At 40.5% G+C, this 12,403-nt stretch overlaps 2 protein-coding genes across 9 annotated transcripts in view; one reads left to right on the forward strand and one right to left on the reverse strand.

The window, feature by feature from the left end:
• dpy19l3 (dpy-19 like C-mannosyltransferase 3) overlaps positions 1-1,935 on the reverse strand; it is a 59,361-nt gene extending 57,426 nt beyond the window's left edge. For all 3 annotated transcript variants that reach the window (XR_006822135.1, XM_046032166.1, XM_046032164.1), the window contains exons 1-3: positions 1,789-1,935; positions 1,022-1,148; positions 18-145 (exon numbers count right to left, since the gene is read on the reverse strand). Coding sequence is in view for 2 of the 3 variants with exons in the window: in XM_046032166.1 (XP_045888122.1) it covers positions 18-145; positions 1,022-1,139 (246 nt within the window). In the remaining variant the exon portion in view is untranslated. The remainder of the gene's footprint in view (positions 1-17; positions 146-1,021; positions 1,149-1,788) is intronic.
• Positions 1-12,403, forward strand: part of mtss1lb (MTSS I-BAR domain containing 2b) — a 771,894-nt gene that overhangs the window by 590,033 nt on the left and 169,458 nt on the right. The window lies entirely within an intron of this gene.

Consider the following 12,403-nt stretch of genomic DNA (forward strand, 5'->3'; position numbering starts at 1 on the left):
CAGTGAAGGGCCTTTACCTTGATGTTGGAGAACCACAGGTCGTTCTCATGTAGTGTGGCCATGTAGATACAGCACAGCAGGCCAAGACCAACGGACACAGACCAACCAACTGATGTCCAGATTATTGCCCCCCATGACCAATCACCTGCAGGAACATTAACGGGTCATTAAGTTGTTGCTGTCAAACGAAATGTTAATAACTTTTTAAAACACACGTGCACATTTTCAGACAGTTACTCCTGGAGGGCATTCATAGTAAGCGGACGCACAATTGGGGGATTCCTATTCGACCGTTCGACAAGCACTTCTGAAGAAGAATACTGGCAGCTTCACTGTCACGGCTTAGTGGGACAATATAACAGAGCCATTGTAATGTTATGAATAACACCTGGGCTTTTCCTACAATGACAAGTCAAACAGTCTGCTGTAAAAATGCCCTGTTGTTCCCCTTCTGTTGCTACACTGTGAAGTATTAGACCTTTTTCAGAGCAAACATTATGATTTGTCATTGCAGGTTAAGAACATTTGTGACAGCTGCATTTTGTTCCAGTGCTGCAGGAAGCCATGCCACTGAGTCAGCAAGCACACCAGGTGGTTTTTGTTCAGTGGTCAAGTAGTGACGTACAGGTTACTTTGAAAATGACATCTGAATCTAAAATGCAGAAAAACTGCTTACAAAATTTCTATTCACTATGCCTGATGTCCTCTGAGGATGCAACACAAGGACTGCATACGCATGGGTACAATAGGTTGTAAGAGTTGTGAAAATGTGGCATTTCATTAAATCCCCACTGAGAACTTCCTTCCCATTGTACACCCACAGCAGGCTCAGAGGTCAGGATCAGATACAGAACACTGACCCAGGAGCTGGATCTGGCTTAAGGACACTCAAGCAGTGTGGCTGGCTGCCAACCATGCTCCCACTTCGATCAAAGGCCATTCTGCAGTCGCTAGGCCATAGTGCTGCAGCTCAAAACTGTAGGAAAATCATCTGGGTGGGCGTACAGTACGGTTCACTCACCGCGCAAGACCATCTCTGGATGATGATCGCTGCAACAGTTGGACTGTTGGGAGGGAAACTCTGCAACAAGAGGGGGCTCCTTCCCCTTGCTGCCCTTCCTCTGACGCAGGGCTGTCATGTTGAAACCCTGCAAGCAGAGAGTGGCTGATCACCCGCATAAATATGATTCATGCGTGCAGATACCAAATGAAGACACACATACACACACGTGCATGATCGCCCTGACACACACACACAGTCTGTGCACTACTGCAATGTGAGCCAAAGCAAACAACGACCTGCACCACTGTTTGTTTTCCTTGACCATCTGTAGCCTCTCATTGTGCCACACACTGATAGATGGGGAGGACGGACAGGCCTGCTTACAGCGGCTGCTCACGTCGCTGCCACAATAACGTGACACATCACGTCCCATCCACCGACAGCAACCAGATCACTGGACAACTAACGTCACAATAATTCTACGGAATTTAAGCCGGATGATAAGATAAGACAAACATAACAGCAAATGTACAAGTCCCTAATAAAATATCATAAGGGATAGCCTAGAAGTAGTTGTACAAATGGCGAGACACAGTACCATCAAGTACGATGTGGTATTGTAATTAAACTCCTTTTGTGTAGCACGGACATACATCTGCCACTCTATTATAATGAGTGCATTAAGGCGCAGTCCCTTTATGGACGCCAGATTTTCTTTCTGTCTTGACTGCAACAAAGACGAATAGGCTACGATTTTGCGCCAGCGGTACATGTATAAACCTCACCCTCCTCTACAGCAGCGACTGGAAGGATGGTCCGACAGCTCTCCTCTAACTCCCTCCCTAGTTCTCTCTGCCTCTCTCTCCCTCTCGCTCTTTCATTTTCTCTCCTCTTTTTTTCCCTCCCGTTAATTCGTCGGTCAGCTTCATACAGCACCGGGTTTACCACGGGACAATACCGGAACACAAGGGCGGAGAGAGCCTGCCTTCAAAATAAAAGCGCAAGAAAACCACTTTTGGGCTAAAAGTGGAGTCTTTATCCTGCTCTGCTTCTGTTATGTATGCTGGAGGATACCTGATACGGCAGTAAAAAAATTAATAAAAAAGAATTATAGGACAAAACAAAGGAGGCCAGGCTGAATCAAAAATTGGGGTCCCCAAAGGTAGAGAAGGCTTTTTGAGGTAAGGGGCTAGGAAATGCATCATGTCAATAAAATGTCTTCATCTCATAGAGGAGTGTGTAAATTGAACTGTAAATCTGCTCCATAAAGTGAGTAAGTAGTAAAATTGCATTATAAAAAGTACAGTGTAGTGTTATATAAAATAGTTAGGCCTACTGGTTCTTATTGGTAGGCGACTGAAATGTAGACACAGCAGAAGAAAAACATACTATGGGGAACCAGGGAGAAACAATTAGGCATTTTAGAGGAAGGTAGAAATTAATTGTACTGTAAGTAGGCTATTTTGGTAAATACTGGATATTTACAGGGTACAGTCGGCTACTGGTAAACATATCTCAAAGTTATCAACAATGACATCCAGTGGTAGGCTACCTATAAAGTAATTAAGTTATAATATATTTCACAGTTGTGATGTGATACCAAAACATAATATGGGCCTACCATTGCCCTTTGCTCATGGACAGATGTGACGAGGTGGCCCCAACAGAGCGGCTCTTCATTTATTACAGGTGTGCCTTCAGCAAGCAAACTACACCCCAAGGAATTATTATGCTTTGCCCATGTCTTCTACTTCATTCTATGATTTGGACTAAGAACAAGTCAAGAAATGAGTTTATAGGCTCTTAGCAGGCATGTTCATTCCGCACTGTCTCATAACATGTAGGGTGTAATAGAAAAAAAACATACTTTTCGAAAGTAGCACAGCTATGGTATGCTTGTCTTGTCATGATTATTATTAACAGTTGTCTATTTTTTCACACCACATTAGGGGCTCACATATGAGCTAAATCATTCACATATATTTATTATTTCATTTTATTTCTGATAAGTCGGACAACGACCACTGCATCCACGATTCCACGGGCACATTATCACCACCCAGCCACCTTAACAGGAAAATAAGTTGAAAAATAAGTTTAATGATTAAGTGTTTAATTTTAACCTCAGTGAAAGTATTCAAAGTACTGTCAGTTAAATACATTTAATTTTCTCATATCAAAAGTCTCAAAAGAAATTCGGATAATTGTTTTGTTAAACTTACCAGATGCAGCTTTTAGAACACCACGTCACAAGTAGCTACTGCTGCTTTTTAATTTGCTCCCTTAAGTGGATGACAAGTTCCATTTTTGATCCACTTGAATTGGCTTCGCCAATTTCTGCACATCCACCTCTGAAAACATGGACAAGTACCTTAACTTGATAAGCTGTTACGAACAGACTTCAGCTTCAGTATTTGGCTTGTAAAGCCTCAACAAATAGAAATATGAATGTGGAGGAAAAAGTGTCAGGTCCATATCAAACGCAACAGAACACAGACTAATGCATTAAAAGATCAAATTGTACTTGTGTCTGAGAAAAAGCCAGGAATGATGTGTCAAAATTATGTGATCATTAACAATTATGCAGCCCATCTGTCCACTCTTGGTAGCAGGAAAATGTGCCACATGCAGTGCATTTTCAACAGTATACTGCAAGAAAAGATGCTGAAGTCTTGTCAGTTACATGATGGTTACATTTACATTTATTCATTTAGCTGACGCTTTTATCCAAAGCGACTTACAATTGCTATACATGTCAGAGGTCGCGTGCCTCTGGAGCAACTAGGGGTTAAGTGTCTTGCTTAGGGATACATTGGTGGATGGGACATAGTGGGAATCGAACCCTGGTCTGTCATGGGCTGCCCCATGCCTTCATTTAAGCCAGTGGTAGCATTGGTCTTGGCATGCTAAGCTAACTTTAGCATGAGCGTTAGCATAGGACTTTTAGCATAAGCATTACTTTTAGCATGTGGGCTAGCATCAATGGAGACATGGCTTGTCATTTCATGTCATTTCATTTCAGTTCATTTATAGATGAATTTATGATATGATATATTGTGTATTGATGTAGCCAGAAATGTTTGGGAATGTTGAGGTAGCATAATGTTGTTTGACTGATTTCCAATTAACTTTCGTTTGTCTTGTAGGAGGGGCTTCTGGAAGAAAGGAAGGAGGCAGAGGCTCCTCTGGCAGAACAGCTTTGGCCTGGAAGGGCACATGTGCTAGAGCCCAATAGTCAGGGCCTGATATAGTTTTTTGTGTGTTGTTTAATATTAGCTTATAATGATAAATTGAATAGTTTATACTTAGTTTCCTCATTGTTTGTTTTTTAAATTTTTTATATATTTTTGCAATAATTTACCCTTGAATTGAAGAACCAGGTGAAGAACTCCTGAGTCCATGTCTCTTCCTTCCACCATGGGGCTAAACATTACAGGGTCTCTCACACCAAAGGCATGTGTCTTATCCATTGTGCCATCACCATCCAAACAAACCACATACTGTGTTTGGTCATGCATGGAACTGTAATAAATTCAGCAACACATTTTTTGTCACGATTTATACGTCTGTATTGTTATTCAGGTTACATAGGTTGTTGGGTTATTAAACATCTTGTTAAGATTCTTTTCAGGATGTGTGCCAATCATCTCAATGCTGTCGAAGTTTAAAAACTGTTTCTTTCTCTTGTGCTTTCAGCTGTCATTGTCAGATTTATACAACTCTCATCCACCACCCCGTTCATCCAGCTCATCAGAAGTCCCATCCATCCAGATCTTCCGCCCTTGCTCTTCACCCAATTACCACCACCACCACCACCTGTTAAATCAGATTGGACTCAAATGCAGGACTCAGACAAGGAATGATTAAAGATAAAGTATTTTATTGTAAATGGGGATTAGAAAAAGAGATGGCTGGGGTTGGAGATCAGGAGGCAGTTGAAGTTTGGGAATATTGGCAGAGTAGATGGTGTGAGCTGTAGTGAATATAGAAGTGTGGCTGGCTATCTGGCAGAAGGCAAATGGGAGGCAGGGAAGCACGCTTAAATTAAGGCTTTTGGACCATGTGGGTGCAGCTGATTATACTGTTGCAGCCCTCATTTCAACTTGAAAAACTCTTCTACGCTCAGTGTCTTGGGGAAACACATGAAAACTTTGTGCGTACAATAACTGAGAGCACCGCTGTTTGCGGGCAGAATTTTGGGTGAAACGTTTTGTGAATTTCCAGGTGGGTGAAAATCAGGTGAAGCGTCTCCCAGTTTACAGAGACGCTGTGCGCATTTACGCACGGGGCACAGCAGCATAACTTTATGTTTAAATCTCCCAACACGCCGACAGGATCAGTCAGAATCTAATGTTAATTCATGTTCTTTGTTCTTCTCCACATCCAAAAGGTCTCACACACAGTCCAGGTTCACACAGTGAAACTGTTTGGAGTAAAGCAGCCTCCTGGTCAATAATGAGCTCCATCAGAGCATCTAAATTATTTCAGCTAAATGTTGAATTGAGTTTCCTCTGTCTGTCCTCTCAAGTTTATAAATACATTTTTAGTTTTGCTGCATAAATGTCTCACAATATTTGCTGTGACATTACTTGGAAACGTTTAAAATGACTGACAGCAGCCTCTCTAATTATGAAAGTAAACCGTTGAGAAGGAAACACTCATACATCAACACAATAAAGAATCACCTGGAAAGTTAAAAGGACCAGAGAAAATAATTAGTTGCTGGGGGGCAGGTGGATGATTTATGCGTAGGCTACATGATTATTTAGATATTGTCAGCGGCGATCCGCGCATCACACCAGTGTAGCTCCTATAATCGTGATGAAACAGTGCAAACAGCTGATGACCTCAAATTATTAGGCTGTAATATCAAGAGCATCTTCACTAACCTGCTGTATTTTATGTTGTCATATAGTAACTATAGTGCCCATTATGTAGTCTGCATGTAATTCCAACAGTCCTGTGATGACAGTTGGAGGCTACATTTGATATCAATTCAGCCTAATGCATTTTGTGAAATTTAGTATACCAAGACTTGTGTCTGAAGACTTTTAGGTGTAATTGTGGTATGAATTACTGTAAATAAGCTCTATTAAAAAAACAAAAAATCTGGGCTTCACTGATTTTTAAACCCTGGTTACGGCCCTGCCTTTAAGTATTTTATATGTACTGATTCCAACCACTATATTCTTGTAAATTGGGATCTCTGATTAGATATGAGCGATGATACACGAGTGCATCCTTCGCGGAAGTCTTTTACTTGGATATCCGTTATTGATTGGACGCTGCAGCTGATCGGACTGATCTGATGCATCACCACATCGTGCAGTTTCATACCTGAGTTAAGACAGATAAAAATGTATCACCGCCAAGTTTCATATTTGATTTTGTTTTATGATTCACCGTCTAGTTTAGTGGTCTGAACAACACAATACTTTTTTATTTATTAGGAGGATTTCTCTTTTGTTTTTCCCCATTAACTTTTATTATGGAGACAATTAAAGTCTGTCTGTCTGTCAGCAAGAAACACGGTTTACACAATCTGAGTGTTAAGTCCAAACAGACGACAGCCTCCACCATCCTCAGAAACGGACGTCGCTTCAGAGGAAAGAATGTCTCATAAATAAAAATAATTCCTCGTTTCTTCTCACCACGGATGGTTTCCACGTCTTTTCCTTGTGTCTTAGTCCCTCCCACCGGGGATGCATGGAGAGATGCAAGGAATGGACGCAAGTGAGGGAACAAGGACTGACAAGCACCCATGGACAGGAAAGGAAGTTACCACAGATACACGAGGAAGGATTCCACCAAAACGACAATAAGCAATAAAACCACAAGAATATACACACCAGTGGTTCTCAAACTTTTTCCCGTCAAGGACCCCTAAACAGACACAAATTAGACAACAGACCCCCATTTGAAAAGAATTTGTTCTGGAGTCACCCATTGCCCAGGATTTTTGCTTTTAGATGTTTTATTACAGAAAGTGTATGAAACCCATGAACAAAACAGTCATTGTGTTACTTGTGGATGGAATTGTAGTGAAAAACAATTGTAGTTGTTGTTGTTGTTTTGCTGGGACCCCCTGGAGCCTCCTAAAGGACCCGTGGGGGTCCCCAGACCCCACTTTGAGAACCACTGATATACACAACCAAGCCCCACCAACACACAATGAATAAATCAAGAAAATGAATCAAAAACCTTCACAAATTGGACTGTCTTGAAGAGCGCCCTTGAGACAGCAAACAGGTCAACTGGGAGAACGCTCAGAGCATTCAAATGGAAAGGACAGTATTTATGTGCAAGGGCTTACATAATCATATCAAAGAGATTCAAGCAAACAAATTGGCTTGGCTCTTGTTGGAAAGAAGGATTATTGGACAAGAACGCATATTGTTTTATGTCCGTACTCTCTGACTCTGGCTCTTGAGTTCTTGGATCATTTCCTTGTGTGTACACTTACACCCAGTCCACATTTGTCATTTCTTCCCTCCTCCTCCTTCCTTAAATTTCTCTAAGTCTTGTCATCCCAAACAAAGGAGTGAGATTGAAGGAAGATGGCCGATTAAAGATACCCCTTGTCTCTCCAAGTGTGCCCAATCCAACTTGATTTAGCCAGCATGGGAAGGTTTAGGTTGAAAACTTGACCCCGTAAAGAAATTAATAAACTGAGAAGAATTTTTTCCATGCTTATACACATACTGCTACAAAAAGGATTTCATTTAATTTATGTAAAAGTGAAAGGGATTACAGAAACAGGCATTTATTTCCTTTTAAAATGAGTGAATGTGCATGTGGGGGTGTATATTCGTGTTATGTTTGTGTGTGTGCGTGTGTGTGTGTGAGAAGTAATGAAAGGTAGTAGCTTGGCTTAACACTACAATGCTCAACCTTGAGTTATTGTACTTTAAATTTTAAATCGATTAAATAATTATTAAAAACTGCACGAATATAAAAATGTGTCTTTGCTTTGGATACAATAGGCGATGTACTGTATACCTCAACGGATTTCTAACTAGCTCTTAAGAAGGCTTGTAAAAACTCTGCTGACATTGCTTTACAGGGTTTCCTTTATGTGAGTTTCTTTACTTTATGTGAACTACTTACATCTTTGAATTTATAGTTTGCATGGTGCCTTTGCTTGGTCCATCGTCCTTGCTTATTGTATTACCTGTATTCTATTATTTACCACAATACTAGGGCAGCACACCTGAGAATGCAGAGAGGCCCAACAGACTACTTGGTTTGTGAAATTCCCTGGCCTTGACGGTATCCCTCCCAAACTTTTGTTTGGGATTTAATAGTCCCTACAGTTCTTAGTTCAATCAACTTCTCCTTAGTCACTGGCTGTTTCTACAGCGATCAAAGAATAGCCTTACTCACTTTCATATTAAAAAAGAACAAAGACCCTTCATACTTTATATATGGGGTGGCGATGGAGCAGAGGATAAGACACATGCCTTTGGTGTGAGAGATCGAGGTTCTATTCCCACTATGCACATCCACCAAAGACACTCGAGCTCCAGTTGCTCCAGAGGCATGCGACCTCTGACATATGTAGCAATTGTAAGTCACTTTGAATAAAATGCGTCAGATAAATCAATTAATGTAAATGTAATGTATACCGCTCCAACTATAGATACTTATCGATCCTCATCCCAGATCTAAAAATGCACCAGTTAGGTCAGAAAAGTGCATTTTAAAGTATAACATATACACAACAGAGATGTCATAAAGACACACTGCATCACATCACTGAGATAGTCCACCATAATGCTAAAGCTAACAACAACAAACAGTAGGGGTTGTGACAGGCATAAGATACAGTGGGTACATTGTAAGTGACTAAGTGTGTGTGTGTGTGTGTGTGTGTGTGTGTTGGGGGGTTGATCTATTGTATTTAAATTTGGTTATTTGCTTTTTTGCTTTTTTGTCCCTTCTTGCGTTCACCCTTGTCCCCTGGGATCCCATGTCCATCCACCTCCATCATTCTCAGAAGCCTGACTGGCCCATCGTGGACCACCCACCCATATACGCTAGGCTTGTTGGGTAGTATATCAGGTAGGTTTGAGTGTATGTTATGTTTGTACCGGTGATTCTGAGTGAGTGAGATTCATCTACATAGAGAGGTGAAAATGCCAGGAGAAAGCAACAAGAACTAGGATAAGATATCATTTTTCTCCAGTATTAGCTTCTCTGGCTCCCTGTTAAATCTGGAATAGAATTGAAAATCCTTCTGCTCACCTACAAAGCCCTTAATAGTCAGGCACCATCATATCTTAAGGAGCTTATAGTACCTTATTACACCGCTAGAACACCGCGCTCCCAGAATGCAGGGTTACTACTCAGCTATCAAGCTCCTCTCCTGTGGAACCAGGTCCCAGTTTGGGTTCAGGAGGCAGACACCATCTCCACATTTAAGAGTAGGCTTAAGACTTTCCTCTTTGATAAAGCTTATAGTTAGGGCTGGCTCAGGTGAGTCCTGAACCATCCCTTAGTTATGCTGCTATAGGCCTAGACTGCCGGGGGATTTCCCATGATGCACTGAGCTCCTCTCTCCTCTCTGTATGCATTCTTATACCAATAATGCATGTTTCTAACTTGACTTTTAATCATGACTATTATTATAGTCCTGTTTTCATGATTGTTATTATATTTATTATAGCCAGCCGGGACAGATGGCTGCCCAACCCGAGTCCACGTTCTGCTCGAGGTCAGTATCAGAATAGTATAAATTACTGTAATATGTCTGAAAAATGTTTTCTATTTCTTATGGGTTTTGAGTGGTTTCATCCGGTGAATTCTTTATGGATTTATTGCTCTTTCATTTGGCATTTTTGTTCCTCATTTTATATTTGTTCATTGGGATTGAGTACATTTCTGTAAATTGCTTAATCTTCTGTTTCTGTTCCCTTTCCCCCCAGTTTGTTGAGTACTATATTATTTCCCTTCTAATTACCACCTTACCTTTTTCCCATAGTGCTGATGAAGAGATTCCTGGGGAGTCACTCAGTTCAATTTAAAGGATGCCTACTCTCTCTGTATAAGGGCAAGAAAAGCAAAATCTTTCAGCAGTGACTAATTGAAATGCCACCAGAGAGAAGGTTTGGTGGTGGATTCATTGTTTAAGGTGAAGGATACTGATTCATGGTCACTAATAATGAGTAATAATGGTTTCTGAAACATCGGTCAGCAGAATGTTACTGATCAGTGAAGTCTAATTGGGAGACTGATAGGTGGAGTGCGGAGAAATAATAATAATCTCAAAATCCAGTGCCAATTTCTTAAATTACAAGTTGTGTCTGATATATCAATTCCACGATCAGTTACTGTATTAAAAATGATGATATTTGTTGGTCCTTGGAGAAAAATGTGTCAAAGAAAGATGGATCTTTATTATTAGGACTGTATATGTTGGAACTGGATGCAGTAATTACAATATATCGGCCTTCACCGTGAGCAATGGAGTGCTGAATAAGAGGGATATGTTTGCTAATATAGAAACACCTCTTTGTTCACTGTTGTAAGTTGCTGATTATACTTGATTCAATTGTTGAGATTTGAGGTTATTAATACCAATAATGTGACAAATTAGTCTCTCATAACGCACACCTGTATGTCTGTTTAATGTTATACAGTGGTCTAAGATTTTTGTTTAATTTTAATACCTTTGAATTCTCAACCTTTGCATTTGGATAGCAAATAGCTTTCTACTGGAGATGGAGGAATACCGGAGAAGATAAGACTATCTCGCACGCTTCGAGTTTTCTTGTATTACTTTGTTTACTGTAGCGATGTATTCAATCTGTTCAGTTAGAGTTTTATCGGAGGACTGTAACGACTTGTTTACTTTTTCGATGGATGTGATGCGACGGTGTGCAAATTCCAAGCTAGACCTGAGCTCTTTTATTTCTTCGTGCAGAGATAGTTTTTTTGTAAATGCCGGCCAGGACACTAACCTCTACCTCTGTCGTCTGTAGGTACTCTGTGTCTGTGTATCTTACATACATTACACATTCAGGATGATCCTTTGCGATTTTTTGTCCAGTTTTCTTTTTCCTATATTCTGTGTCTGACTGGAGTTTCAGTGATCTAAACTTGGAATGAAAATGTATTGTCCAACAGATTTAATTAACTGTTAACTGTGCAAACAGCCTTGCACGACACTTCAAGTGTACAGGTCTGAAGCACACTACATATCTCATTGCTTTAACAATTCAGTTCAAGACGAGGTGCACAGAAGAAGGCTGGGAGCAGTTTCCCGCAGGGTAAATGAGTTACCATACATTACCATTGAACCCAACCTGGTGGACGGTTTGTAAGGAATAATGAAAACATGCGATGTGTTTCTGCCACAGGCCAACTGTCTGCATACCCTCCTCTAACACAAGTGAGCCTTTTCCAAGGATGGAGGATGTAGAAGGGGAAGAACAAACTGGTCTTGCATGGAAGAAAATAGGACATGGCGTGGATTATAAAATAGTGGGCCCCTGGGCACAGACATGGCCCCTGGGCCTGAGCCTGGTAGGCCTATTGGGTAATCCATCCATGCCTATGATGCAAGGATGGGTTTAGACTGAACTCAATGTGGAATAATTTATGTTTCTAATTTTATAATGTGAGAAATCAGAAAACTTGTGTTTAGGGAACAACATGATGCACAATGTTTTGGTCCTATAGCTGATACTGGAGAAGAAGAACCATTGCAGACCCATACTACTTTGGGCAGAACCTATTCCAACTTCTCCTTTCAGTGGTTTAACTTCAACTGAATCTTAAACTCCTATCATCATTATCACTCAAACAGGTGTTGGGTGAACTGTAAGTTCATATTTGAACTTTGATCTGTGTTTAAGAAGGACAGTAATCCCAGAACCGAGATGTTCGCTAGAAATTTGACTCCAGCTCTCATAGCACTGCATGTACACTTGTAGACATATTGCTAAAGTGGTGAGTTTTTTGTGTCCTTGTAATTGTAAATGTACTTTTGGGTCAACACGACTGGTTCGGTGAGAGCAGGTCACAGTTCTCTAGGTTGGTGGCTAACGTTATCTCTTTTCTTGGTGCTTGGTGCAGGAGACAAGAAAATATGACGACGGGCTTGTTTCATTTCAAATACTGAAAGATTTTTGGTTTACCTGACTGATTGTGTAGATGAAACACCAATTTAAGTTATAATCAAACTTTTTGAAGGAGCATGTGCAAATTCAAGCATGTCCCCAACCTTGACAACATAACAAGCATTTTTTTCAACTTTCAAGACTTTGTACGAACCCTGCAATAAAGTTTTCTGAATCTTATTCTAAAGATGTAAAAAAAAAAAAATATGTATAGATACATTTGACATTCAGATTCAGTGGCATTCTATCATCTCACAGACATGACCAAAGACAAAAAGCA

This window comes from Micropterus dolomieu, linkage group LG20 (genome assembly GCF_021292245.1).
Source record: "Micropterus dolomieu isolate WLL.071019.BEF.003 ecotype Adirondacks linkage group LG20, ASM2129224v1, whole genome shotgun sequence".
NCBI lineage: Eukaryota > Metazoa > Chordata > Actinopteri > Centrarchiformes > Centrarchidae > Micropterus > Micropterus dolomieu.